We start from the raw sequence: 27,794 nt of genomic DNA, 5'->3' as shown, positions 1-27,794 counted from the left end.
AGCCTCAGCTTCACGATCTGTCCTTCCAGTGAGCACTCAGGGCTGATTTCCTTCAGAATGGATAGTTTGGATCTTCTTGCAGTCCATGGGACTCTCAAGAGTCTCCTCCAGCACCATATGGATGCTTTCGAAAAGACAGGACCAGACACACTCTTTAGGTTAAAATGTTGTTGTTGCCTCCCCTGCTCTTAACTTTATCTGGGTGTGTACAGAGCATATCTTTAAAGCGCCACCACCTCAAGAATCCTGGGAACTATAGTTTACCCTCACAGAGCTGCAATCCCCAGTAACAAACTACAGTACAGTCCCTGGGATTCTTTGGGGGAAGCTGGGTGCTTTAAATGTTTGGTATGGATTTGACATATGGTGTGGAAAGGACCAAGTCTGACTGAGCAAGCAGGCATGCTGCTGCTGAACAAGGCTGTTTGTAGAGAGAAAGAGTGATAGAGGGCTCTTGCATCAGTTCCTACCACTGATCTTCACTGACCATCTGTCAGGGATTATTCAGCTGTGATTCCTTCATTGCAGGGGGTTGGACTAGATGACCCTTGGGGTCCCTTTCAACTCTTCAGTTCTATGATTCTGTGTCCACAGAGCATTACAGCCTTCGCCTTTCTCACAATAACCCCAACAAGGCGAGTGTATATGATTTCTCCCTTTTTACACATGGGAGAAGCCACAACTGTGAAAAGTAGTTTGGTGATGGTAGTTGGTGTGGGCCTCTTGTAGTGTCCTCTATTTTCCTGTTGGGGGCAGCTGGCTCATTACGATCCTGATACTGTACAAACGTTTGAGCAATTGAGAAAGCTCAGTTCAACCCCCCCCTCTCCATCCCTCCTGTCCGTTTGGAAGGAGTCCTCCTTCCTAGTCAAGATCTGGAACTGCTGGCAGGATATTCTTAGACTGAGATTTTCTTCCTGGCATTTCTGCAGTTGGAGGCTGAGAGCAATACTGGAGAATTCAAGGGATATTTGCAGCAGAGGAAGAATCCAGCTGCAGAGACGTCTAGCAGGTAAATTTCCCTTACTGCGCATTGATCTTTAAATTTAGCCCATTGACTTTCTCTGGTTTTCTCAGAACTTGCTCTCACAACCTTTTTACCTCCTTGCACATTGTTGCTGCCCTGAGTCCTTCTGCCTCCAACCCAACGGCAGACCCCAATCAACTTTTCACAATCTCTATGCCCTGTGCTCCTCCAACAATTTCAATTGAACAGGAATAATCCCTGTTACCTCTCTCCCTGGGGTGGGGTGGGGGTTAATTGCTACTCCTATTTTGCCTTTGGAATATGTTTCAAAAATGCCCTTTAAGGTTTTTATTTGTATACACTCACACACATGTCCCTGCATGTGGGTTCAGCCTAGGGATGGTGTCGCTCTCTCTCTTTCTCTTTAAAAAAATTTTTTTTATTAATTACGAACACGTAAATACAGCAAATATACATAAATAAAACTAAAAAGAAAAATAGAGAATATAAAAAGAAAAAAGAAACAGAACAAAGAATAAAAAATAGATAACAAATTTCAAAAAATAAAAAATAAATATAAATATTTTCATATCAACTTCTACATAGGGAGTTCAAGCTTTTTTTAAACAGCTTCGGCTTAGCTCCTTATTTCATATCTCTTGACTTCTTGCTATTGATGAACGTACTTGTAAATCAATTTTTTCCCCAGATTACTGTATTCAAATGGTAAATCTTGGAGAGACAGTCTGACTGTCACTGACACTCACTGAGGGATGGTGTGTCTCTTAACTGTAGCAGTGGCAGACCTTGGGGTCTCAATTTTCAGCAGCGCCCTGTGCGACGCCAACATTCAGTGCCCCCTTCAGTGCCTCTCGCCTTCTACTCTATGGCGCCCCCTGTTGCACGCCCAAGGCTCCGTGCTCAGTGCAACTGAACCGGTTGCGCCCCCCTAAATCCGCCTCTGACTGTAATGCAGATGGATCTGAACGCACACACAAAAAACCACAATTTTTCGAGTAATTGTTCTTCTAGTATTGCAATTAACCTACATTAAAGATATTTTTGCAGCCCTAGTAACTATAAGTAATTTTTGTTAGCTACCGTTATTTCTATTTTGTCCAACAGAATTTTATTCCTGCTTCTCTATTCAAGGGCATATAAATGTAATATCCAGAAAAGGAGTTGCAGCAAGTTTTTTTATTGTGTACGGAGCCAAGCTTCCTCTTGCTAGTGCAAAATAAATGGCAGGCATGCCTGCCAGCTAACTAGATACTTGTGCAGTTGTCAGTCTTACCCCTTTTCTCCACCTGCCCTTTTAAATTTATTATGTTCATTCACAGAAGTATTCATTTGACACATCACAAATCACAGTGTGCTGGATGGATGGGTATTTTTTCTCAGCATAAGGCAACTGCATTTCTAATCTTATTGTATAGGAAAGCCCATATACTAATTGTTCCTGTCTCCATCATTCTGTATTTGGGCACCTCCAGACTGTCTGTGTTTTGTGGGAGGGGCTCAAGGACACACTGGGAAATCTAGCTTTGTGCGTATAGAGTGAAGAAAAGGACTCTGTCACCCGAGCACAACAAATCCGCTTTAAAAAAAGAAATGGACTTCTTGCCATTTGAAAAGTGATGGGGAAATGCATTGAAATGTGTGGGAAGAGTAAATGACTGGCAGGAAGACATAAAAAAACCCCAACAGACAGGTGCTCTGTTGCAACAGATCTACTTCTTGTTTAAAAAGGAGAAAGAGGACATTTTACAGTTAGAAAAGGAATGGAGAAATGCACTGAAAAGGGTGAGACGAACGTGTGATTACTGTGATTACTGGGAAGACTCGTAAACTACCCCACAAGAAAATCAGGATGAATGCAGGAACAGGATGAATGCTCACTGTCGCATGACCACTACACAAACAAATCAAAACAAATGTTCATTAAAGACTAGATATAATCCAAGCTTTTGTTTACATAAACTTTATGCAAACAAATCAGGATGAATGCTTAATAAATAGGTCATCTGGAGGAGCCCTTCTCTGCTCACAGCTTTTAGCTGTATATCTTGATTTGACTTCAGTAGCCATGTGTCTAAATTTGAAAAGGACAGCCTTTCTCTTTGAAGGGTCATCAGAGGAGAGTCTGGAGCTGTCCAGGCCAGGTCCAGTTTAAAGAGGCTGATCCACACCATACAGCATAATCTGAAGCGCATGACATTCCCCCAAAGAATACTGGGAACTGTACACTGGGATTCCTATACACACAGAACTACAATTTCCAGCACCTATAGCATACTAAAGTTCCCAGTATTTGGGGGTGGCGGGGGACAAGTGCTTTAAATGTGTGTTGAATATGCTTTAAATGTATAGTGTGAATCTTCTCATAAGAGGAGGGCGGGCTTAAAGTTGCCCATCAACAGATCTCACCTGGACAGCAGGCAAACAACTCACCTGGTCACAGTTTCTTCCACTAGGCTGAGATGAATTGCATTTCTCTTTCAATTATAAAAATTCTTTCTGAATTTGCATCCCTCTCAGTCAGAGTGTACAACTATTCTGCAGATCCATGCTTATTTTACCCTCCTCTCCCTTTTTGCATAATGCCTAAATGTTTGGCAAATGACTGCTGGATTCCCCCTCCTGCAAAACACTGGGCTTACTGTATAAGGTGAGCTGGGGAGACCTCCTAGCTCCCTGTGCAGCTCTCAATTAATGGGGTGCCTTTTGCATTTGTTCACCCCCTGTCCTGCCCCTCCCAGCTCTGTTCACCAGCCAGTTGGCCAGCTCCAGGGAAGGCACAGGACTGGAATAGCATTGCTATCTCATCCTTGTTGGCAGAGCCTGCTTTTTTGTCATCTTGGTCTCTGACATTTGAGTGTATCTTCCCCCATCCCCTGTCTCTGGCTCCAGCTACCCTTAACTTATCTCCTTCATTCCCCTACCAAATAAAGTATTCCGCAAGGGCACCTCTTGGGTATGTGCAAATTTAGAGCGGGGTTTCCTCAAACTTGGTTCCCCAGCTGTTGTTGGACTACAACTCCCATCATCCATGACCGCTGGGCCTGCTAGCTAGGGATGATGGGAGCTGTAGTCCCAAAAGCAACCGAAGTTTGGGAAATCCTGGTTTAGAAGAAAAGGCAAGTAGGAGGGGATGTGATCAAATTTTATAAAGCTATGCATGGTGTGGATGAAGTGGACAGAGAAAGGTCTTTCCTCCCTCTCTCATAACACTAGAACTCGTGGACATCCAATGAAGTTGAATGTTGGAAGATTCAGGAGAGAAAAAATAAAGTACAGTACTCCTTCAGGCAGTGCATGGCTAAACTGTGGAACTCCCTGCCACAGGAGGCAGTGTTGGCCACCAACCTGGTTGGCTTTAGAAAAGGATTGGGCATACCCATGGAGGATAAGGCTATCAGTGGCTACTGGTCATGATGGCAGTGCTCTGTCTCCATGGTTGGAGGCTGTAATGCTTCTGAATACCAGTTGCTGGAAACCCCAGAAGGGGAGAGGGCTCTTGTGCTAGGTCCCGCTTGTCAGTTTACCAGAGGCATCTTGGTGGCCAGTATTAGAAGAAGAAGAAGAAGAAGAAGAAGAAGAAGAGTTTGGATTTGATATCCCGCTTTATCATTACCCTAAGGAGTCTCAAAGCGGCTACCATTCTCCTTCCCTTCCTCCCCCACAACAAACACTCTGTGAGGTGAGTGAGGCTGAGAGACTTCAGAGAAGTGTGACTGGCCCAAGGTCACCCAGCAGCTGCATGTGGAGGAGCGGGGAAGCGAACCCAGTTCACCAGATTACGAGTCTACTGCTCTTAACCACTACACCACACTGGCTCGATGAGCACGATGCTGGGCTAGATGGGCCACTGGCCTGATCCAACAGGCTCTTCTTATGTTCTTAAAGAACCCTGAGGATTGTAGCTCTGTGACGGGTAAGCTGAAGGTTTCTCTGAGCGAAGCCATGTGTTTAAACGTGCTCTGAATGTATGGGGTGTGTGCAGCCTTAGGCTATCCAGCTGAACCAGAATGTAGAGCCAGGAAAGGAAATCGTCTTCCTTCCTTTGTAAAGCCAAAACACGGCGGTGTAGAAGATAATAAATGGACGGCGATGACAGGAGCTCTATCCAAGGGTATCAGAGAAAATCCCTTGCTCAATTAAAGAGCCAGAGGAATTTCAAGAGGTGTGTTATGAGCTGAAACCTGGCCTGTAGCATTGGCTCCACGTTGTGCCTCTATGTGCCTCTCTCTTTGAGAGATTGTTGTTTTCTGTCAACTGAGAGAGAGGGGGATGGCTGTCTAACGAGAATGCAGGGGACCGTCAGGGTAGCAGCGCCAAACCAGCTGCCTGGAATTAAATGATCCTGTTTATCATGAGCGCAAGTGAAGTTCCCCCAATTAAAAACCACTTAGACCTGGCAGAGGGACAGGCAGTCAAACTCAATCCAGGGGCTCAGCTACGCAGAGCATTTTTATAAGCCCACATTTCAGGCCGTAGCTGCCTGCAAGAGAGATCGTGGGCAGGTCTGCACCACACATTTAAAGCATGTTCTGCACACATTTAAAGCATGCAGCTTTCTCACAAGGAATCTCGGAAACTAGTTTCACCTGCACAGAGCTACAGTTCCCAGCGCCCTTTGCAAACTACAGTATCCAGGATTCCTGAAGGGGTGGAATGAAGTGCTTTAAGTATATGGTGTGAATCTGTCCAATATCTGTCTATTTTATTAAAATTTATATATCGCATGAATGTTAAAATAAAAAATCAAAACAGGTAAGAAAGAGAATAAAACAATGAAATTATCAGTAAAAGCAGTTCCAAACAACTATTTGCAACATTCAAAGAATAACTAAAATAAGCTAAAAACAAGCTTAAAACATCTGTCAACATTCTACCTGCCTGGGTAGGCTTGCCTGAACAAAAATGTTTTTAGCATGTGCTGCAAAGAGTACCGTGAAGATGCCTGCCTGATGTCAATAGACTGGGAGTTCCAAGGTGTGGGAGCTGCCACAGTAAAAGATAAATTTATTACAAATGCAGAACAGGTATTATCTTACACCTGTAACAGGGCCAGTTCTGTCAATTGAAGTGGTCAACTGGGCACATAGGTAAAAGGTAAAGGACCCCTGGACTGTTAAGTCCAGTCAAAGGCAACTATGGGGTTGTGGCGCTCATTTGCTTTCAGGCCAAGGGAGCCGGCGTTTGTCCACAGACTGCTTTCCAGTTCATGTGGCCAGCATGCCTAATCACTTCTGGCGCAACGGAACACCGTGATGGAAATTAGAGCACAAGGAAATGCTGTTTACCTTCCCACCGGAGCAGTACCTATTTATCTACTTGCACTGGCATGCTTTTGAACTGCTATGTTGGCAGGAGCTGGGGCAGAGCAATGGGAGCTCACTCTGTCACTGGGATTTGAACCACCGACCTAATCGGCAAGCTCAAGAGGCTCAGTGTTTTAGACCACAGCGCCACCCACACATATGGGGTAGCCAACTGGCACCATCTTGTTTAGGGCTTTATATGCTAATAGTAACACCTTGGGCAATAACTGACTCAGAATATCTGGCTGCACACACTATTACTATTTTAAAAAATAAATAAATCTGTGATAAATAGAATATCCGAGCCAAAATGAACGGGGTGGGGGTTGTTCTCCCTGAAATTTCGGCATTGCAGCTTCTCCAAAATTTCAGCTTTGCAGCTCCTCCGATTTTTGCACATTCTTAGCTGTCTCCCTTGGGGGTTACCCACACCCCGCCTGAACTCTGGCAACAACAATCACACAAAAAAACATGTTACAGGGCTCGACCTCAACTCCGCCAGCCACCGCTGCCTCTGAGCTCCTTGTAAGCAGGCTGACAAACCATCGGATGAAAGGCGCAGTATCAAGTGAATATCAGTTGTGGTGTCACTGGATGCTGGTTTTTCTGGCTGGGGGCCAGGCGAATGCCTTGCTCTCAATCTGATCCTGCCCACCCTCCAGTGGGTATCATATAATGATGGGATGATTTACTGGAGCAGGTGTGAGGCTGAAGAGAAGAGGCAGGCCTGTTAGCTGGCGGAGAATGTATTCGCAGCTAACCTCGGAGACTCATCCGCTTGCTTCGTGAACATACCATGCCAGGTCAGAGGAAGAAAAAAAGTAAAGGGAATAATAGAACTGCAGAGTTGGCAGGGAACCCCAAAGGTCATCTAGTGCAACCCTCTGCAATGCTGGAAAAAATGATAGCTGCATCAAAATCGCAGGTCCCTGGCCCCACCAGATATCTTTTCATATAGAGCATTTGTAGCCCATTCCTCAGTCAGAAAGTCTGGCTTACATGCAGTCACTGAAAACAGGACAGTCCCTGCCCACAAGCTTGCAATCTAAACAGCATGACACACAAGGAGAAAGGGAAGAGGAGAAAAAGCAAACTCAGGTGCCAATTCTTAAATAGTCGTTCTTACAATGGTCTCCTGGCATTGAAACAGCTCAGGGGCAGGAGGCGCCTGGTGGAGCTGGTCTTTGAGCAAAGCCACTCATTTCTCCCACTGAGGCAGTCTGATGGAATCAGCAGGCTATGCATTAAGGCCAAAGGACTACAAGGGGAAGAGGAACAGATTATATGTTTTCTCTGAGGCTTTCAGTCACTTAATGAAGAGGCATGCACAGCCAACACAAGCAGGATTTAACCCCAGCTCAGCTGCTGACCAGTACAGGTTAAATCCTGCTGGGAAAAGAGGCGCCTCTGAGGGGAAAAAGCAGGTCCCCCAGCCTCAAAGAAACTCCTGCTTTTTGCAGACATTGGCTGTGTTACAGGGAACCAGGCAGAGGGTTTTCTCAGTAGTGGCGCCCACCCTGTGGAACACCCTCCCATCAGATGTCATGGAAAAAACCAACTATCTGACTTTTAGAAGACATCTGAAGGCAGCCCTGTTTAGGGAAGTGTTTAATGTTTTATTGTATTTTTAATATTCTTTTGGGAGCCACCCAGAGTGGCTGAGGAAACCCAGCCAGACGAGCAGGGTATAAATAAATTATTATTATTATTATTATTAGTAGTAGTAGTAGTAGTAGTAGTAGTAGTAGTACTTCTCTTGCACATGTAGTGATGCCTATAAAATGCAGGCTTCTTTCTTGGGAGGAGAGAAAGGAGTGCTTTCCCAGTCCTATGATCAGTGTTTCTTTCATGTGATGCCATAATGATGTCATCTGATTGACAGAGTGGGCGACCCGTCACGTTTGGGCCATGTGGCTCATCCTGATAAGGATGGTCTGGCCCATGGAGCCAAAACCCTTTCCACACCCCTGACCTGATCTGAGTTGCAGAGCTACACTCCTTTCCCAGGAGGTGAAGGAGCTAGAGGGTCCCAAATGAGCCAATGGACAGAGATAGCTTTGCTATCTCATTTTGCTATGTGGGGTTTCTCTTGCGCTTTATCCGGAAGCTGCAGTTAGTGCAGAATGCGGCAGTCAGATTGCTGGTAGGAGTGAGACTGTCAGCGTATAACACCTCTGCTCGGTGACCTGTACTGGTTGCTGATTTCCTACTGGGCTAGGTACAAGATCTTACTATTAGTATATAAAGCCCTTAACTTGGGACCAACTTACCTGTGAGATTGCCTTACCCCATGTATGCCCAGTTTGCTGAACTGGCACTATTACAGGTGCCACATAATACTCAGCCCACATTTGTAAGAAACTGATCTTTCAGTGCAGCAGTACACAAACTTTGGAACTCCCTGCCTATTGATATCAGGCAGGCACCTTCACTTCAGTCTTTTCAGCACATGCTAAAAATATTTTTGTTTAGGTAGGGCTATCCAGACATGCGGAATGTTTTAACGTGGGTTGTTTTTATTTCAGCTTATTGTTGATTTCAATTACTTTTGAAGGTTTTACATAGTCCTTTTAAACTGTTTCTTAACTGATACTTTTATTGTTTCATTCTTTTCTCAAAGCGCTTTCTAGTTATCGTTGCAATCAAGCATTATATAAATTTTGCAAAATAAATAAAAAATAAATAAATTCCGTCCCACACCCCAGAACGTGGGACGCGGGTGACGCTGTGGGTTAAACCACAGAGCCTAGGACTTGCCGATCAGAAGTTTGGCAGTTCGAATCCCGGCGACGGGGTGAGCTCCCGTTGTTCAGTCCCAGCTCCTGCCAACCTAGCAGTTCGAAAGCACATCAAAGTGCAAGTAGATAAATAGGTACCGCTCTGGCGGGAAGGTAAACGGCATTTCCATGTGCTGCTCTGGTTTGCCAGAAGCGGCTTAGTCATACTGGTCACATGCCAAGCTGTATGCCGGCTCCCTCGGCGAATAAAGCAAGATGAGCGCCGCAACCCCAGAGTCGGCCACGACTGGACCTAATGGTCAGGGGTCCCTTTACCTTTACCACCCCAGAACAGACAGGTGGGATGTAAAGGAAGGATAGGGTAATAGGAAAGGGAGCTCAAGCAGCTGAGACACAAAGCCTGTTGACCCATTTTGATGAAACATGTGGTACAGTCCTCCTGTTTTCCTGTGTCTCTCACCACCATAGCACACTTTGCCCCTTGACTGAGGCATCTCAGCCTTTTGCATTGTTGGACCTGGCTGCTTGTTGGCTCTGGCACCACCTACTGTTGGGCTCCCTGCCTTGCATCCTACCGTTCCCAACGGGCTCCAGGCACCACCGCCTTGCTGTAGCTTCTTCCTGGAAGATGACCCATAAATACAGAAATAGGTATAAATAAAAACCTTCTTTTACAGATTGATTCAGATTCTGGATTCTCCAACAACCCCCAAAGATGGCTCACAGGAACAAAGCTGGGGCTTCCAAAGCCAGTCGCGCCAAAAAGACTCCCAAGGAGACGCCAGTTGTTACAGGACCCAATATGGACTCTCTGGGTTTCCTGGCTATGGACAGCAACGTCCCAGGTTTGTCGCAGGTCATCCTTCAAAAACTCAACATGAAGAGCTACGATGACTACAGGTGAGGTTTGTTGGTAAACATAGGTGGGGGTGATATTTCAGAGGATGCTGAAAATCCTGGTTGTGTGTGTGTGTGTGTGTGTGTGTGTGTGTGTTGATAGCTTCACAGAAGTTGTTAGGATCCAGGCCTGCAAGTGAGAATCTGCACTCTGGGAACCAGGAGATGTTCATTCCAAGACTGGGAGCTGAAATATGAGCCTTAGTAAGATTGGGGGGGGGGGGGATATATCTCTTTAGCCTTATACACGCCAACTGATCCTGCTCATCATGGGCCATGCTGATTTCCTGATCCCTAATAAATCACTATCCACATTTATTTTGGCCTTTTGAGAATGCCTTGTTAAACATTTTGCTTTTGTTAAGAGTGAGATACAAGCTTTCTTGTTTTTCAGGTTTCTGCTTCCTCTGCAGAGTCTCTAGCCCAGTCTTCCCCAGGCTGGTGCCAGCCAGATGTTTTGGACCACAAAACCACAGTCCACAGTCACAAGCAGCATGTTCCACAATGCACAACTGAACCCCTAATCCTAAAAAAAGACAGAAAGAATAAAAAAAATGCAGTACATCCCCATTTACCTAACATTCTGGCAGCTGAATGAACAGTTTTGGTATGGTGTTGCTAGAAGTTTTGTTTTTGAGAACAACTTAGTTAAAGAAAGAAAGAAGCCTTGCTGATATTTATTTGTATATTTAGAGCATTTGTTCACTGCTAGGTGCCCAGAATAAGCTCACCTACAACTGATTAAAACAAGAGGATCCCTGTTTGTGCTGTTTCTTCACAGGTCTGCAGTGGAAGGCAGAAAACTGTGCACAGATTTTGGCATCCGGTCCTATTTTGAGATGTTTCAGAAAATGGAGGACACTTTCAAGTTTTGTGTTGAGTGCAAGAAGCTTCCGGAATCAATGCTTGATCCTAAAAGCCTGCGGCGCTGCAAAAGGTTAAATAATAATAATAATAGAACTGTTAATCAATGAAAGAAATCCTAGATCAGGAGAGCCTTTGGCCCTCTGGATATTTCTGAACTGCAACTCTCACCATCCCTTGCTGTTGACCTTTCTTGCTGGGGCTGGTGAGAGTTGTAGCTCAACAACATATGGAGGGCCAGATGACATTTTTAAGCATAATACGTCAAGCAAATAAATGTGCATGTGACCAAACCAGGAAACTATGGCTGCCTGCTTTGGAACAAACCAGTATATCAAGCTACAAATTGTCTTAGGATCCAAAGCAGGCAACCATTGTTTCCCAGCCAGATGAACCAGGAAACTATGGCTAAGGAGATGCTTCCTGGCTTCACTGTGGTTCCTGCAAAGGGGAGGAGGAAAGTGGCTACAAGCAAAGGCTCGTTCATATCCCAAGTCGAGATATGATCGTCCGGATATAGGCAGTGAATAAAGATCACTTCTTGCTATGGATATTGAAGCCAGTGGGGTCTGGTAGGCTGAACCTTTTGGCAACCTTCCTTCCACTCCCAGGTGCCAGAATGTCTATTACTGCGGCTCAGAATGCCAGCGAGCCAACTGGCCCACACACAAAAAGGTCTGCAAGAAGCTGAAACTGGTGGCTCTTGACCGACTAGTAGAATGGCTTGTTTTCACAGGTAAGCCTGCTATGGGCATGAGATTCAGTGCTGGTGTATTTTTTTCCCTCTGCCCTCTCTCAGTTGCTCTGTCACTGGCAGAATGGCTCTACAGAGTGTTCAGTCATGGCTGCGGCCATTCTGTTGTGCCACCTGCATTGCCGGGCTTCCACCGAATCCTTTGCTGGCCAATCTTCAGAATCAGGTTATGCTCTTTAAAGGTAAAGGTAAAGGTACCCCTGCCCGTACGGCCCAGTCATGTCCGACTCTAGGGTTGTGCACCCATCTCACTTAAGAGGCTGGGGGCCAGCGCTGTCCGGAGACACTTCCGGGTCACGTGGCCAGCGTGACGAAGCTGCTCTGGTGAGCCAGCACCAGCGCAGCACACGGAAATGCCGTTTACCTTCCCGCTATAAAGTGGCACCTATTTATCTACTCGCACTTAAGGGTGCTTTCGAACTGCTAGGTGGGCAGGAGCTGGGACCGAAAGACGGGAGCTCACCCCGCCGTGGGGATTCGAACCGCTGACCATGCGATTGGCAAGCCCTAGGCGCTGAGGTTTTACCCACAGTGCCACCCGCGTCCCATGTCCCATGTTATGCTCTTTATTCATTCATTAATCACAGTTTCCAATTAAAGAAAAACAACTCCACCTGACAATAAACTATGAAAAAATACGTGTATTACAGCAGGCAGACTTAAAGGTTGGGCAAGGGCATCTTAAAAAAGCACAAGCCAATGAATCCCAAGGCCTACTAGTAACCCAAAGGTCTACCAGTTAATCTGAAGCTTTTCTTCCACTGTGATTCTTCCACTGTGATCAGGTGACATCCCTTTCCCCACAAGCCCCTGGACGAAGCGAATCCTGGAGGTGAGAGGCTGGGAGGACTACTTCTCGATGCAGGACGGTCTAGAGGAGAAGCTCAGCAATATCATGACTGGGCGTTACATGAACATCCTCTGGGCCAATGCTGGGAAGCCAAAGCCGGAGGAGGCGGAGCTCCTGGAGTCTGTCAAGCGTGTGATGACGGACTTTGTCTCCAGGCCAGCCACCATTGGCTTGGGGCTGTGCCTGTTCCACCTCGACCCCTACGCCAAGCCTATCACGGTGCATGTGGTTGGAGCTTCCCACGTAGAGACTCTGAATGCCCGGGTGACAGACTACGATGAGCTCTCCCGCATGTTTCCAAAGCACCAGGGCATCGAGGTGGTGATGGTGGGTGTTGACGTGGTAGATGGGCCCATCATGAGGCCGCCGTTGGTGGCTTTCGGGCCCCGGGAACGAGTCTACCTCAGCAGCTACAAGGGCCTTTATCACGACTTCTGGGAATCGCAGGTGGAGACCCAGCAAGCTGCTCGGCCTGACATCGTGGTTGGCTTCCACCCAGGTATGTCATTCCATTGTCCCTTCCCTGTAGCTCAGTGGTAGAGCTTCTGTTTGCGTGCAGAAGGTTCCAGGTTCAATCCCAGTCATCTCTGGATAGGAATCCTGGGAACAGTAATGAAATATACTCAGAGTCGAGAGTGGATTTCATGCTCTTTATTCAGCTCATAGTGGTGAGGAGGAATGAATGTTTCCCCAAAGTATCTGCTTTATATACATTATTTAAACAATGGGCTGCACGTGATTGGCTAATTCCGGAATTTTCCTGTAGGCCAATCAGGTTGTGGATTCACTTCCATCTGGAGCTGGATTGGGTGGCTCCTGCAGACTAATCATACTGCTGCATTGTTCTAGGACCAATCAGACTGCTGCATTCTGAATCCTATTGTTCTAGGACCAATCAGACTGCTGCATTCTGAATCCTATTGTTATAGGACCAATCAGACTGCTGCATTTTGGATCCTATTCAACTCAGTACATAACAAGTAACTTGCTAAGGATGCTGGGAATTTAACTTTGCAAGGGGTAAACTCCAGCTCCCAGAATTCTTTGCAGTGGGAGGGAGCCTGCTTTAAATGTATGGTGTGTTGGAGCCCTTCTCATTACAAATGGTGCATGAAGCCTTTAGCTACCCTCTTTAGCTGGTCTTTTGCGTTTGTGGACCCAGCAGAGAGAAAGGGAGAGAGAAGGAGTTTCAGAAATCCTTGTTTATGCTAATGCACTCTTAGGATCATCCCTAAATCCGTCTGTGAGCTACTGGAAATGGAATGCAGTAAATGGCAACAGAGAGATCCAAGTATTTTATCTGTAGGTGAACAATGCCAGCAAACCGACAGCCTTAAGAGCAGTTGTCCATCTCCACCCCAATGGGAATAAGAACCTACCCCCACTTGCATTTTTTCATCTGTTTGCTAGCTTGGTTTGGAACGCAGGGAACTTTACATTAGGATCAGCTAGTTGCCTTTGAAGCCCAGTGCTGTCAGCAGCAAGGGTAGGAAACTTCTGGCCAGCAGGGCAAATTAAGCCCCACACAGATCCCATGGGCTGCTTCCGCCAAACTGTTTCCACCAGCCCTATACCTGGTGTCACATTTTGCTGCTTTCGTAAAATTGCTCTAATTTTATTGATGTTATTCTTAGGGGTGGAAGGATCTGCCCCCTTTAGTTCTCTGGGTTTCTCATTTTTCGAATCTCAAATTCAGCCTCTACAGCTCTTTAACACAGCTCTCCCTCTGGGAGTTCTCACCGTCAGTGACTCTCTGAGGTCTCCAGCAGAGAAGAGTCCCCCCCCCCCCTCACCAGCTGCCATCGGATCTTTTTAACTGTCTGTACTAGTGATTGAACCTGAGACCATCTGCTTGCAAAGCAGGTGCTCTGTCACCAAACTACTCTCCCTTCCCAATTTGGAAGGGGGGGGGGTCCCAAGGGTGAAGACATGTGTAATCTTTTTCGAGCAGTGGGGCCATTATGGAAGTGCCCTTAAGAAACCAAACATACGGCTTCCTCTGCACCATAGAGCTCAGGGTGTGGGGTGGAAGACTACCTAGTCCCACAAATAGAGGCTGGTGGCCATCAACTAGAGTTGCCATACGTACAGAATATTCCAGACCTCAGGTTACATACACTTCAGGTTACAAACTCCGCTAACCCAGAAATAGTACCTTGGGTTAAGAACTTTGCTTCAGGATGAGAACAGAAATCGTGCTCCAGCGGCAGCAGGAGGCCCCATTAGCTAAAGTGGTGCTTCAGGTTAAGAACCCTTTCAGGTTAAGAACGGACCTCTGGAACAAATTAAGTGCTTAACCCAAGGTACCACTGTATCCGGAACACTGCTGTCTCTAGCAGTGTCTGGGCGAAAATTGGTAAAATGTCCAAGAAAATCCAGATGCATGGCAGCCCATGTCGGCAGTGCTGTTTTCCATAGAAAATGCTCAAAAACAGCATTTTTTTTGCCGCCCAAAGCTGAACAACATCCGTGTCTGGAATTCACATAATCATAGAATTGGAAGGGACCCCGAGGATCATCTAGTCCAAGCATAGGCAAACTCGGCCCTCCAGATGTTTTGGGACTACAACTCCCATGATCCCTAGCTAACAGGATCAGTGGTCAGAGATCATGGGAGTTGTAGTCCCAAAACATCTGGAGGGCCAAGTTTGCCTATGCCTGATCTAGTCCAACTCCCTGCAATGCAGGAATCTCAGCAAAGGCATCTATGACCGATGGCCATCTGACCTCTGCTTAAAAACCTCCAAGGAAGGAGAGTCCACCACCTCCCAAGGGAGACCATCCCACTGTCAAACAGCTCTTACTTTCAGAAAGGTTTTTTCCTGATGTTTAGTCAGAATCTCCTTTCTTGTGCCTTGAAGCCATTGGTTTAAGTCCTACCCTCCAGAGCAGGAGAAAACAAGCTTGTTCTGTCTTCCAGGTGACAGCCCTTGAGATATCTGAAAATGGCTATCTTCAAATATTCCTAAGGCTGTACTTTGCTTTAAACTGTTTTCATGCTGTATAAATTGTTGTGTGACCTGCCCTGGGACCTGTGGGCGAAAGACAAGTAATAAATCAAATCATTACAGTGGTACCTCGGGTTACAGCCGCTTCAGGTTACAGACTCCGCTAACCCAGAAATAGTACCTTGGGTTAAGAACTTTGCTTCAGGATGAGAACAGAAATCATGCTCTGGTGGTGCAGCAGCAGCAGGAGGCCCCATTAGCTAAAGTGGTGCTTCAAGTTAAGAACAGTTTCAGGTTAAGAACGGACCTCCAGAACGAATTAAGTACTTAACCCGCGGTACCACTGTATTATGAATATTTATAATAAAAATAGCTGAGCATCCTGTTCTCACTGTAGCCAACCCAATGCCCCCATGCCAGCAGGGCCCCTCCGCACTTGTCATTCCCAGCAACTGGAGTTCATTGGCACACTGCCTCTGACAGCCTCCGACTTTCTGACAAAGCGTCAGGATCCTCCACATTTTCATTTGTCTGTTTGTGATTTCTTCTGTTTGTCCTGGGTTCTCTACCCACACGTCCAAGAGATTGGTTTTTTGTACTGCCACTTTCCCTGGGGGAAACCCACTGCTCACTACTGAATCATCAGTCGGGAATTCTGCGGATTGGTGTTTGTTCCGATTCAGCAATAAGCACCAGGTTTTCCCAGGGAAAGCTGAATAAAATCTGCAGAGAATGTCCTCTAAGCAATCTTTTCCCACCAGGCCATCATGCTCAGGGCCTCTTGTGCCGGCACACAGGCCACGAATCTCACTGCCTCTCACCCTAACCTACCTCACAGGGTTGTTGTGCGGATGACATGAGGAAGGGGAAATCCGGGTATGCCACCTTGAGCTCCTTGGAGAAAAAAGGTGGGATATAAATCCAATAAATAATAATGATACTACCAATAAATAATTGCGCAAACCTAGATTATACACTTGAATCCCTCCTGCAGGTGATCCCACTCACCCGAGGGATCCTATGGATGTCAGATGTCTCAGAAGCACACCTTGCGGATCACAACTTGCCTAGCAAGCACCAGATTCTGCCCAGCTGTCTCGTAAGCTATCCCACTTCCAGTCAGCTGCTTGCTGCTGACAGTGTGTTTCACTGCTGGGATTAGACTGAGCACTAAAGAGCTGAGCTGAGGGACCCTGACGGGGGCTGATCAGCTTGTTAGCATACCTATCACTATTGAGCTGGTTAAGTGCGGAGCAGCTGTGGTGGGGGGCATTAAGTGCTCAGCCTCACACACAGCTTGGGCGTTCCTTGCACACATTACAAAACGTACCAGAAGCCGTCATGATGCGTTGTGGGGGCAATCGGTAGGTGACAAAATAGCCACAAGGGTTTCCCCAAACTTCATCCTGCTCAGTTTCTCCAGGGAAGGAGAAATTAGGTTCTATGAGCATGCCTCAGCCAATAATAATAATAATAATAATAATAATAATAATAATAATAATATTTTATTATGTGTACCCCACCCATCTGGCTGAGTTTCCCCAGCCACTCTGGGCAGCTTCCAACAAAGATTAAAAATACATTAAAATGTCACACATTAAAAACTTCCCTGAACAGGGCTGCCTTCAGATGTCTTCTGAATGTCAGGTAGTTGTTTATCTCTTTGATGGGAGGGCATTCCACAGGGCGGGCGCCACTACCGAGAAGGCCCTCTGCCTGGTTCCCTGTAACTTGGCTTCTCGTAATGAGGGAACCACCAGAAGGCCCTTGGTGCTGGACTTCAGTGTCCAGGCAGAACGATGGGGGTGGAGATAGGCTCCCTTCAGGTATACTGGGCCGAGGCTGTTTACGGCTTTAAAGGTCAACACCAACACTTTGAATTGTGCTCGGAAACGTACTGGGTCTTTCAAGACTGATGTTATGTGGTCTTGGCAGCCGCCCCCAGTCACCAGTCTAGCTGCAGCATTCTGGATTAGTTGTAGTTTACTCTGTGAGGGCAGATCTGAGATGGAGGAGGAAGAAGAAGCAGGCAGGCATTGCCTCTCCCTGGAGTGGGGGTGAGCAAGAAGGCAGGCAGGGGAGGGCTGGCTGAGGGCAGACTGAGGTTGGTGGGCCAGTGCCCCATTCACCTAATGGACCCACCTTCACTGGTGCCCCTCCATGTATAACAGCTGACCAGAATCTTACATCAACATCCTCCACTGAACCCAGGAGCAGAAGACAAGCTCTGTCCACTCACCCCCCCCCCCTCAGTATCTGTCGCCTAAGGCAGCTGCTTCATCTTGCCTCATGGCTGGGCTGGCCCAGGCCTGGATTGATAGATGACACATCACAGAACAGTAGAGGATATCTAGGGACAATGCTGCTTATTTTTCTACCAGGATGGGATAAAAGAGAAAGAGACATTTTATGAAATTTTATCGGGGAGGGAGGAATGACTTCTGAGAAAATTTGGGTCAGTTCTATACTTAATCTTTTTTATATATAGAAAGATGATGATGATATTTAGCCCCAAACAAAAAGGCCTCCCAGAGTGGCTTAAAAATGTGACATAGGGGGTCCCCACCCTCAGGCTTTCAAGCTAAAAGATACAGTGGTACCTCGGGTTAAGTACTTACGTAATTCATTCCGGAGGTCCATTCTTAACCTGAAACTGTTCTTAACCTGAAGCACCACTTTAGCTAATGGAGCCTCCTGCTGCTGCTGCACCGCCAGAGCACGATTTCTGTTCTCATCTTGAAGCAAAGTTCTTAACCTGAAGCACTATGTCTGGGTTAATGGAGTCTGTAACCTGAAGTGTACGTAACCTGAAGTGTATGTAACCTGAGGTACCACTGTATAGCACAAAAGGAAAAAGACTGGAAGGAAGGCAGGAAACTCTCCTTTGGGATTTCAAACCACATATGCCATATCCATCACAATGGTGGGCATTTCCATAATATTACCTGTCCAGTCCTGGAAGGCAATCTGAAACTTTTTGCAAAGGATGTTGCAGTGTGTCTTGTCTCAGTGATGGCACTGTGTGGCACTGCAAGGGTGCTTCCTACTCAGGAGCAAGGCCATGTTCCACTGGCGCGCTCCACCACATTCCGTAGGTATTAAGTTATTAGTACCAGGATAGTCAAATGCCCTTGTGAATACGAAAGGCTCCCTTGGCACATCATTCCAAGCTTGCAGAAATGTCAGAGGGCTTTGCAAACTGGGAATTAATCTTCCCTCCGTCCCCCACTCTGCCATCCCCAATCTGATCTGATCTTGGCAGTGTCACCGCCCCCCCCCCCCATGGTTCCCAGCTATGACGTGCGAGAGAGTTTGGCATCCTTGTTCTGACAGCTGCACAAACAGCCAGATCCTCACTATTCCCTCCCTTGACCTGCTGGGGAAGTTTCCAGTCTCCATCCCCTTTATGCCAAAGGTGTGATGTACAAGTGGAATCAGCACTTGCTTCACATATCGGCCTTGCAAGGTATAAGCACGCTAAGTTGGCACTCTTCACCAGCAAAAGGTGCAGAGAATGTCCTCTGAGCAATCTTTTCCCGTCATGACATCATGCTAGGGGCATCTGTACGGCATCCAGGGAAAGTCGGCCTCAGTTCTTGCCCTGCAGCTTTGTCTGGCGTCCAGTCTCTGCAAATAGCACATGAGGTTATTAAAGCCATCCCTGCACTGAATTGCTTCATGCTGCAAGCGGTTGCATGGGGATGTGTGTGTGTGTTGTATCTTGCAGGGGAGTGTTCAGACGTGCAACCAAAATGATCAAGGGGATGGAGGGACGCTCCTATGAGGAAAGGTGGTAGCATTTTGGACTTCTAGGTTTGGAGATAAAGCAAGAAAGAGGGGACTTGATAGAAGTGTATTAAAATTATGCATGTCATGGAGAAAGTGAAACACTAGAACTCATGGACAGCCAATGAAGCTGAATGTTTGAAGTTTCAGGATAGACAATAGAAAGCCCTTCTTCAGGCAGGGCATAGTTAACTTGTTCCCACAAGGGGCAGTGATGGTCACCAACCTGGATGGCTTTAAGAGAGGATTGGACAATGGCTATCAATGGCTACTAGGCATAATATCTATGCAGTCGGTGTTAGGATATTCCGGTGTCCTACATGCCAGGACACAAAATTCCTGCAGATCTGTTGTCTATGGCTGTTAACAGAGAACAACTTAAGGTTTATGTACAGCGGTTGCAGTTGGGCTAAAGCACAGGTGATACAGGTTACACGGAAAGGGGGAGGATGTTAGGATATTCCGTTCCACCTTAAGTACAGGCATGATTGTTGTGTGTCACATGCCTGTTTACACTCCAGCACAGCTTGCTGGGAACTTCCATTTGTGTATAGCTTTTGCTTATGCTTCTTGCTTTGGACACAAAGGGGGTCAGACATGTTTTCCTTTTGTCCTGCTGTACACTGAATAAACTGCTTGTAAACATGCTCACACAGCCGTCTCCCTGCCACTTCTGTTGCGCAGTGTTATTTACTCTGCTGAGTGTGCATGCCCAGCTTCTGAAGGCTTCTGAAGCTAGGGTTGCAGTTTCATGCTGATCCAAGGACTGGAGATCGCCCGACCCACCGGCCAGTGGGCTGGGGCCTGACAAGTGCCCCCGATTCCTTGGCTGCATCCCAACAGTCAGAGGCAATGATGCTTCTGAACACCAGTTGCTGGAAGCCACAGGAGGCGAGAGTGTGCTTGTGCTCAGGCCCTGCTTTTGGACTTCCCACCAGTTGGCCACTGTGGGAGCAGGATACTGGAGTAGATAGGCCCCTGGCCTGATCCAGCAGGCTCTTAATATGTTCTTATGCATGGTGGCACATAGAAATGGCACCAGGGGCAGGGAGATGGCTAGGCTGAAACCCTTCTGACATGTTCTCTTGTGTGTTTCACCACATTGCAAAGGGCAATTCCACAAGATAAACCTTTCAAAAAAATGCAGCCTGGACACTGCATGCAAATTAGCCATTTCTGTTCTTCTCCATTCCTAGGTTTCCATGCCTGCCATGACCTAATGGAGAGTTGGCTTCCCACCTTGCTGCTCCTTCGAGACTACGAGATCCCCTCACTCTTCACAGTATACAGGTAAACAGGCAGGTTCTCCTCTACTTCCTCTTCCACACCTGTTCTCCATTGCTGGTGCCAAGGGCCAAACGAGACAACAAGTAAGCGGAGGTTGGATGGCCATCTGTCATGGATGCTTTAGCTGAGATTCCTGCATTGCAGGGACTTGGACTAGATGACCCTTGGGGTCCCTTCCAACTCTTAAGATTCTATGATTCTATCTGATACTGGGGGCAAAAGTGGGCATGTTGGCTCAGACTACTGGCCTCTCTAGCTCCATATTGCCTACACTGAGTGGCAGTGGCTCTTCAGAGGTTCAGGTAGGAATCATTCCCAACCGAACCTGGAGATGCCTGGGATTGAAACTGGGCAAGGCTGATGCGCTAACTTCAAAATCACAGGCCTTCCACTTTTCTATCCTCCTTCCAGGACATTTTGACACTTGCCACTCATTTGGATGTCCAACCTGCATTAGAAATGTGCAGGTGAGGAGGCTGCATTGCATTCAAACAGACTAGGAAGGAAGAGGGAGGCATAGGAGGAATGGCTAGGGGGCTGTTGCCCCCTACCGCCTGAGGCATTTGCCCCATTTTGTCTGATAGTGGGGATGGCCCTGAACCCATTGAGTTATAAGAAGCTACACAGAAACTGGGAACCGGAGCCTTCTCTTTTCAGTTTCCTAGGACTGTCACCAAACCCAGTGTGGCCCCATTAGGGCAGAATGCCCAGAAAGCCAAATCAATATTGGCATTCTGTCGACTTTTGAATATCTGTTTGAACACATATTCCTTTGATCTCTTCCCAAGCCTCCTGTTTCAATTGCTGTATTGTTTTATTGCCTGTTTTAATTATGTAAGTGTGTATGCATAATTTATCTTTATTCAATTTTCAATATAACGAGATACATACTTACATTAAAACAAGGTGGGGGAGGAAGATTCATAAATACATATCTAAAAGGAAGGAATGAGAAAAATTCACGAACGTGGAAAATCCATTGTTTTGATGGGATTGTGTATATATATTAATATTTCTGTAAATTGGATTTTATGTATTAGAAGCCTAAAATTATCTTCATTAATTTTATTATGACATTTATACTGCATCTTTCCTCCAAGGAACTCAAGGTTGCATACATATTCTCCTTTTTCTATCCTCAAAACCACCCTGTTGAGGTAGGCTAGGTTGAAAGGCAGTGACCAACCAAGTAGGAATTTGAACCCTGAACCCCAGGTCTTAGTCTAACACTCTAATCACTACTCTATGCCAGTTCTATTCAGTGGATGCTAATGAAGTCCAGGCAAGGTTGTGTTAAAGCATGCGTTATTTCACTCTTTCCAGTACATTTTTCTGTTGCTTTCATTGCAGAAAGTCTAATCTTTTGATGAAGTGGGTTTGTTGTGCAAAACCTCCCCATCCATTATAAGAGCACAACTATCATGGGCCGATACGTGATTGAGTTCCACCCCAAAATAGTGACTATCTGGATGCACTTGAAAAACCATTCAGGGTCATTAATGACCTAGCCAGTGCTAACTGAAAATGAGCTAGCAGCACTAACCAAGGCCCCTTCCTTCTTTCCCCCAGTGAACAGGAAATGAAGAATTCGCTCAAGATCTTGATGGAGCTAGAGACCCAGATCACAGGCTGTGGGGCCAACCCCTTTGCCTCCCTCAAACCAGAACAGGCCTACTCAAACCCCAATAAGCCTCCTGTCTACTGCAACTCCCACCACATGATGTTCCGGGGGCTGTCTGCTCCCCCAGATGAGCTGGACATAGGAGAGCTGGATGGAGGTGAAGAGGAGCGAGATTAGATGGGGAAGCTTAGAGCAAGCGACCTCCTAACTCCAGGCAGCAGAGGCTTCTTCATTTCCCCACATCTGTTCAACTACTTGCTTGGAGCGGACAGAGATGTCAGGAACGCAAGTGGTGGTTTTGTGTGCGTGCTCATTCTCAAAGCTGGCCCCGTCCTTGCAGCTGAAGGGCAGATTCCAAGAGTAGCAAATAGGGAAGGGCCATAGCTCAGTGGGGAAGCATCTGCTTTGCATGCAGGAGGTTGTGGATTCAGTCCCCAGTGTAGGATTGGCGGATATCCCTGCCTCAAACCCCAGAGAGCTGCTCTGAGGCCGTGGATGTTGGCCCTTCCGAACTGGAATTCCCATCAACCCCAGAAACCATGAAGCTACCAGCCATGATGTCTGTGCTCTGCCTCTGACACAGTAATGCGTCTTGAGTACCAGTTGCTGGAAACCACAGGAGAGAGTGCTCTTGTGCTTGGGTCTCACTTGTGGGTTTCCCTCCAGGTATCTGGCTACCCTCTGTGAGACCAGGATGCTGGACCAGATGAGCCTTTGGCCTGATCCACCAGGCTCTACCCATGGGTTCCATGGTTGGAGGCTGAAGAGCTTTGGGATACCAGTTGCTGGAAATTGCAGGAAGAAAGTGTGCTGTTGCACTCAGATCCTGCCTCCTGGCTTCCATCCCACAGGCATCTGGCGGTGGGGCACTGTGAGACCAGGATGCTGGACTAGATGGGACATTGGTCTGATCCAGCAGGCTCTTCTTAAGTTCTTAAGCATGGTCAATGTTCCTGTGGACCTGCTGTTTTTCAAAAGCCAAGCCATGGACTCACTGCTTTTGAAAATGTTGGTATCTTTGTGGTAAGATGAAGCTAGAATTAGTTGGCTCTGCCTGTCAATGGCTCTGGTGCCACCTGCTGTTGGCCTCCTGCCACCATTGATTTTATACGACACCCCTTTAGTGAAAGTCCAGAGGTTTTACAAATGATGCTTGGAAATGTTTCCCAAATAGTGTGGGCAGACACCCAAAGCTGTATGAAATGTTGCTCAAGAGAGCCAGAGCCAGAGCAGTAAGGACCCAGGGGATGGAAGTGTAATAAATAAAATACATATCAGGTACGATTGCCAACATCATGTTGACCCCTGCTGTGCCAGTTGCACAAGCACAAGGATGGTTTTCCCATGAGAAACTGTTTTATCACTCAATTGTTTTTTTTAAAAATAAAGCATAACAGAAACGCTCCTACACAGATCACAAATTATCTACATAGGATTTTCCCATACACACCAATTTTCCCGCCATTTCCAGGGCCCATGGAATGCAGGGAGCCTCTCAGCTTATACACTGCATGAGAACAGGCCCCAATCCATGTTTGCCACCCGGGTTCTCAAAAGGCCCAGAAACACAAGGATGTTCCATACATTCTCAGACACCCAAAATCTGGGTGAGAGATGGCTGATGGTGCTGCAGTCCTAGTTCCCCATATTTCAGCACACATAAAAAGTGTAAGCATAGTTCATAGATGGCTAATTAAAATACATATTGCTGGATCATCTCTCTGTGCCATCTACCACCATCTATTCTTCTTGGGAGCTTGGATGGATCTTAGGGGTCAGAATCCCACCCAAGCAACACTTCAAAACATGTTTGACCTCGATAGATAATGTGCATCAAACACCAGTCCACGTTCCTCAACTGGCGACCCTGAACCACACGGCAAGCTTTCTGAGGATGTTTTTCTCGAGGTCTCAGTTTGGTCCCTCCAAAGCGCTTCCATCGAAAAGGGTGGGGATCCAGCAATTTCTCTGCATTCAGAGGCAAAATGTAGCAGCTGGGATTGCAGCCTGGGAATCAAAGGGACCAACCACAAAAGAAGCTAGGAGCCGATGCCTACACTCAGAAAGGGCAGCAGTTCCGTTCTGCGACAGAAAGCAGTGCAAATTCCAGTAAGGATGCTTGTACACTGAGGTTTGGAGAGCACATTAAGACTTGAGAGGCTGACATCTGAGGAATCTGTGGCACCGCCTTGAAGCCCCCTTCCAGACGGGGACTGCACTTCTGGTTTTCTGCAAGGCAAAAAAGTTGGACGCTGGTGATGGCAGGAGAGTTGCCAGGTGATGGCCTCCGAGTGTCAGTTGCTGGGGAGTCGAAAAGAGGGGAGACGGCTGTTGTGCTCGGGTCCTGTTTGCAGGCTTCCCAAATGCGTTTGGTTGGCCTCTGTGAGAACCAGAGGCAGGAATAGATGGGCCATGGGCGCTTCCTACACTCACATTAAATTTATGGGCAGGACCAGAGGCGAAAGAAGGCAAGGCTCATTCCTTTTTGGGCAGCCTTCCAAGAGCCACATGGGCCACATGGGCAACCTTTCCTGGAGGATAAGGCTATTCATGGAGATTAAGACCATCAATGGCTACTAGCCAATATGGACACGTCCTACCTGTGCTGTCAGAGGCTTCTCACAGCCACAACACACACAGGATGCTGGACCAGATGGGCCTTTGGCCTGATCCTACAGGGCTCCATTTATGTGCATGCCCTGGCTGTGGCTGACGGATGCTGAGGGCACTGATGCTTCCCACCTCCCATGAGGAGGGGATTCTGCAGACATTTGCTGCAGTAGTGGGAATGGTCCCTGTTCCAAAGGCACAGAGGAAGAGGTCTGGGGGCCTCTGTGTGAGGGAGGCAGAAGGGTTGGAAAGGACTAGGATGCTGGCTCAGCATCACAAAGACCCAGAAGAATCTTACTAATTTAAGACACGTAGGGAAACTGGAAACTGCCTTAGGGGAAGTCAGACCATTGGTCCATCTCGCCCAGTATTGTCCACACTAAGTGGCAGCAGCTCTCCAGGGTTTCAGGAAGACTGTGCTCTCCCTCTGGGCATTTGTCTCCCATTCATCCGTGCAGCTCAGTATTGTCTATGCTAATCTTTGACAACCTGGTACCCTCCAGATATTTTGGACTGCAACTTTCATCAGCCAGCATTGCCATACCAGTTGCTGGAAACCCAGCTGCTTGATTCTGCTTGCAGATTTCTCACAGGCATCTTTCTGGCCGCTGTGAGAACAGGAAGCTGGACTAGATGGGCCACTCGCCTGGTTCTCCTTATGTTCTTATGGGAACTGTAGTCCAAAACAACTGGAGGACCTTAGGATAGGGAAAGCAGGTCTACACTGACCGGCAGCAGTTCTCTTGGGTCTTAAGATGGGGGTCTTTCCTAGCCCTACCTGGAGATGCTGGTGATTGAGCCTGTGCCCTTCTGCTCTTAATCCTTTATGCCAGTGTAAACAGATTTGATTAATTTTTTCTCCTTTTGCTAGCCGCAAGGCACTGGGTGAGAGCTCCAAAAGCAGCAATCCTGGCTACCTAGCAGTCCTGCTCAGTCCCAGCTTCAAAAAACATTATCAGGTATTGCCTATACAGTAATTTCAAGTTGCTCTCTGTAGCCACAGGGACTAGAAGCTTGTTTTATAGCAGCCCCCAGAATGGAGATCCTTAGCATGCACAATGCTGAGCCTTGCTATCAAATTCTGCATGAGGGTGGTGTGGAAAGTATTGGCAGGTTTGCTCTCCAGCCTAGCTGGATATTGGCACATTCTGAATAAACGGGGGGACAAATAACAGGAAATCCTATTCAGAAAAGGCCTGTCTGTGTTACAAAGAGCACTGTTAATCAGTGTTAAGGCCCCTCCAGATATCCTTTATATTGTGCATTCACCAATATTTGTGCTCACAATGGTATCTGGGCAGTTATGTGCAATCCTGTTTGCACCTACTAAAGATTCAGGGCAGAAATCCTGCAACTTTTTATATACCACTAATGTTCCAGTATTTTTCAGAGGTGGTGTGGTTCTTGCTTTGTTGCACTAAGAGAACAAGAGCTGTCCGTCGAGGTGTCATAAAAGTGATAACCTTTGGACAGCTAAAAAAGTAGAATGAAGTGTGGACACCCCAGGATAAATCCACCATGAATGCATTATGATTGTGTCAATGACACACTGCAGAAAACTTCCGCATAAAACAAACAAACCCTCAGTCTGGAGGGGTCCTTATTTCCCTGGTGATTCTTAAGACTCTAGTTGTCCCAGCACACAGACCTCCATGGCAGGGATTGAACCTGGGACCTTCTGCTTGCAAAGTAGATACTCTGCACCTGAGCTATGACCCCTGCTACCATAGAAGTCCCCTTGCGTGACTGCTGAGCTGGTGGGAGACAAGCAATCCAGGCCTGCCCACTCTGCTGAGTCCCAAAGGAACTTAAGATGGCGCAGTAAATTTCACTCAACATTTCTGCAAGGGAGGAGAAGCTCAGGATGTGTGTGTCTGGACCAGAGCGTGTGTGTTATTCTGCAATACAGGAATATCACAAGTGCCCCAGGTCAAACAAGGGAAACGTCAGAGAATCCCTGCCACGTTTGGATGGACGCCAGCCAGAACAAGTCAGAAAGGTTTACTTTTCAAGAGAGCTGCTGAAATCCGGGGACGGGAGTGGTAGGCCACAAGTCATAGGCCTTTCCTCAGTCCAGCAGGTGGGTGTTGCCCAATTCAGGACAAGGAGAAACTCAGAAAGGTCATTAAAAAAACAAAAAAAAAACCCACACATAAATAATTTCTTTTAAAAAACCAGATGAAAGCAAGGTACATGCCTTCCTGTGGAAATGAAGTGTGTGGGGGGCAAGTCTCTTTGATGAAGGAAGGGGTGGGGAATCAGGAGCCGGAGTAAGCCTTGTGGGGCCAGGCGTCACTCTGCGTTGGCACGCTCCCTCAGGACCGGCAGAGAGAGCATCTCTGGGGCAGATTTCTTCCGTGGTCTGTCCTTGGGCACACTGAGGAAGTCTGGTGCGTCGCCGCTGAGGGGAGTGGAAGGGGCGCTCTGGGTGTTGGGGGGCAGGCGCACTCCACTGAGGGTGAAGGTGGGCTCCGCCATGCCGACAATCTCGTTGGTCGCCTCCTGGGTTTCCTTCTCGTACAGGCGCACCTCGTCCATCGTCATCCCTGTGGGAAGAAAAGGTGGAGGGAGGCTTTGTGAGAAGAGGTTGAGGTTGGTGGGGAAGGGGGGGGCGCTTGCTGCCTCTCTTTGGGTTAGGCCCAAGCGCTGCCTCTCCTCCCCCAGGGCACCACTCGCCTCTCCCTGGAGCCTTAATGAGGAGGAGAGTGAGGCAAGGGTCGAGTTTAGCTTCCCCTCCATCCCCAGGTGCGGCAGCGTGGTATAATGGATGCGTGTCAGACAAGAACTTGGGAGAGCAAGGTTCCAGTGAAGATCACTGGGGGACCTAGAGTAGGTCACCTGTCTCTCAGCCTACCACACAGGGTTGTTGTGAGGGGGGGAAATGGAGAGCGGGAGAACAATAAAAGACCACCTTAAGTTATTTGGAATACTAGTGGGATAGAAATTGTAATACTAATCTGCCCTTCACTCTGAGGAGGACATATAACTTTATTATTCATTCATTCAGCCTTTATTGGCATAGTATTATTCTTATTTGTAATAATGTACAATTACTGTATCACCACTGAGTACAGCTCACTATTGTATCACTGATAACCCTTAAACATAAAGTTGAATATTTGTTTTTGATAGTCCAAATCTAAATCAA

General features: G+C 47.1%; 2 protein-coding genes across 3 annotated transcripts in view; one reads left to right on the top strand and one right to left on the bottom strand.

The window, feature by feature from the left end:
* The first annotated feature begins 754 nt into the window (after window positions 1-754).
* On the top strand, window positions 755-23,062 carry MSS51 (MSS51 mitochondrial translational activator). Of its 2 annotated transcripts, XM_083710958.1 has the most exons (8): window positions 755-1,012; window positions 9,707-9,929; window positions 10,708-10,863; window positions 11,402-11,526; window positions 12,330-12,893; window positions 20,325-20,418; window positions 21,985-22,259; window positions 22,311-23,056. In XM_083710958.1, exons 2-7 carry the CDS (start codon window positions 9,745-9,747, stop codon window positions 22,211-22,213), a joined length of 1,353 nt encoding a protein of 450 aa, XP_083567084.1. In that variant the 5' UTR covers window positions 755-1,012; window positions 9,707-9,744; the 3' UTR covers window positions 22,214-22,259; window positions 22,311-23,056. The 2 variants fall into 2 exon arrangements, with proteins under 2 accessions (XP_083567084.1, XP_083567083.1); XM_083710957.1 differs by having other exon boundaries at window positions 757-1,012; window positions 21,985-23,062.
* A 311-nt stretch (window positions 23,063-23,373) lies between these two features.
* The window catches only part of LOC310831030 (cytoplasmic phosphatidylinositol transfer protein 1-like), a 48,101-nt gene continuing 43,680 nt past the window's right edge, over window positions 23,374-27,794 (bottom strand). Inside the window, exon 10 of the mRNA XM_083711062.1 lies at window positions 23,374-27,192. Within this exon, the coding sequence (XP_083567188.1) occupies window positions 26,939-27,192 (254 nt within the window). The 3' untranslated portion in view covers window positions 23,374-26,938. The remainder of the gene's footprint in view (window positions 27,193-27,794) is intronic.

Source organism: Podarcis gaigeae (assembly GCF_964106915.1).
Source record: "Podarcis gaigeae genome assembly, chromosome: 14".
NCBI lineage: Eukaryota > Metazoa > Chordata > Lepidosauria > Squamata > Lacertidae > Podarcis > Podarcis gaigeae.
Note: the sequence above shows the minus strand (reverse complement) of the source record. Positions and strands in the feature narration are given on the sequence as shown.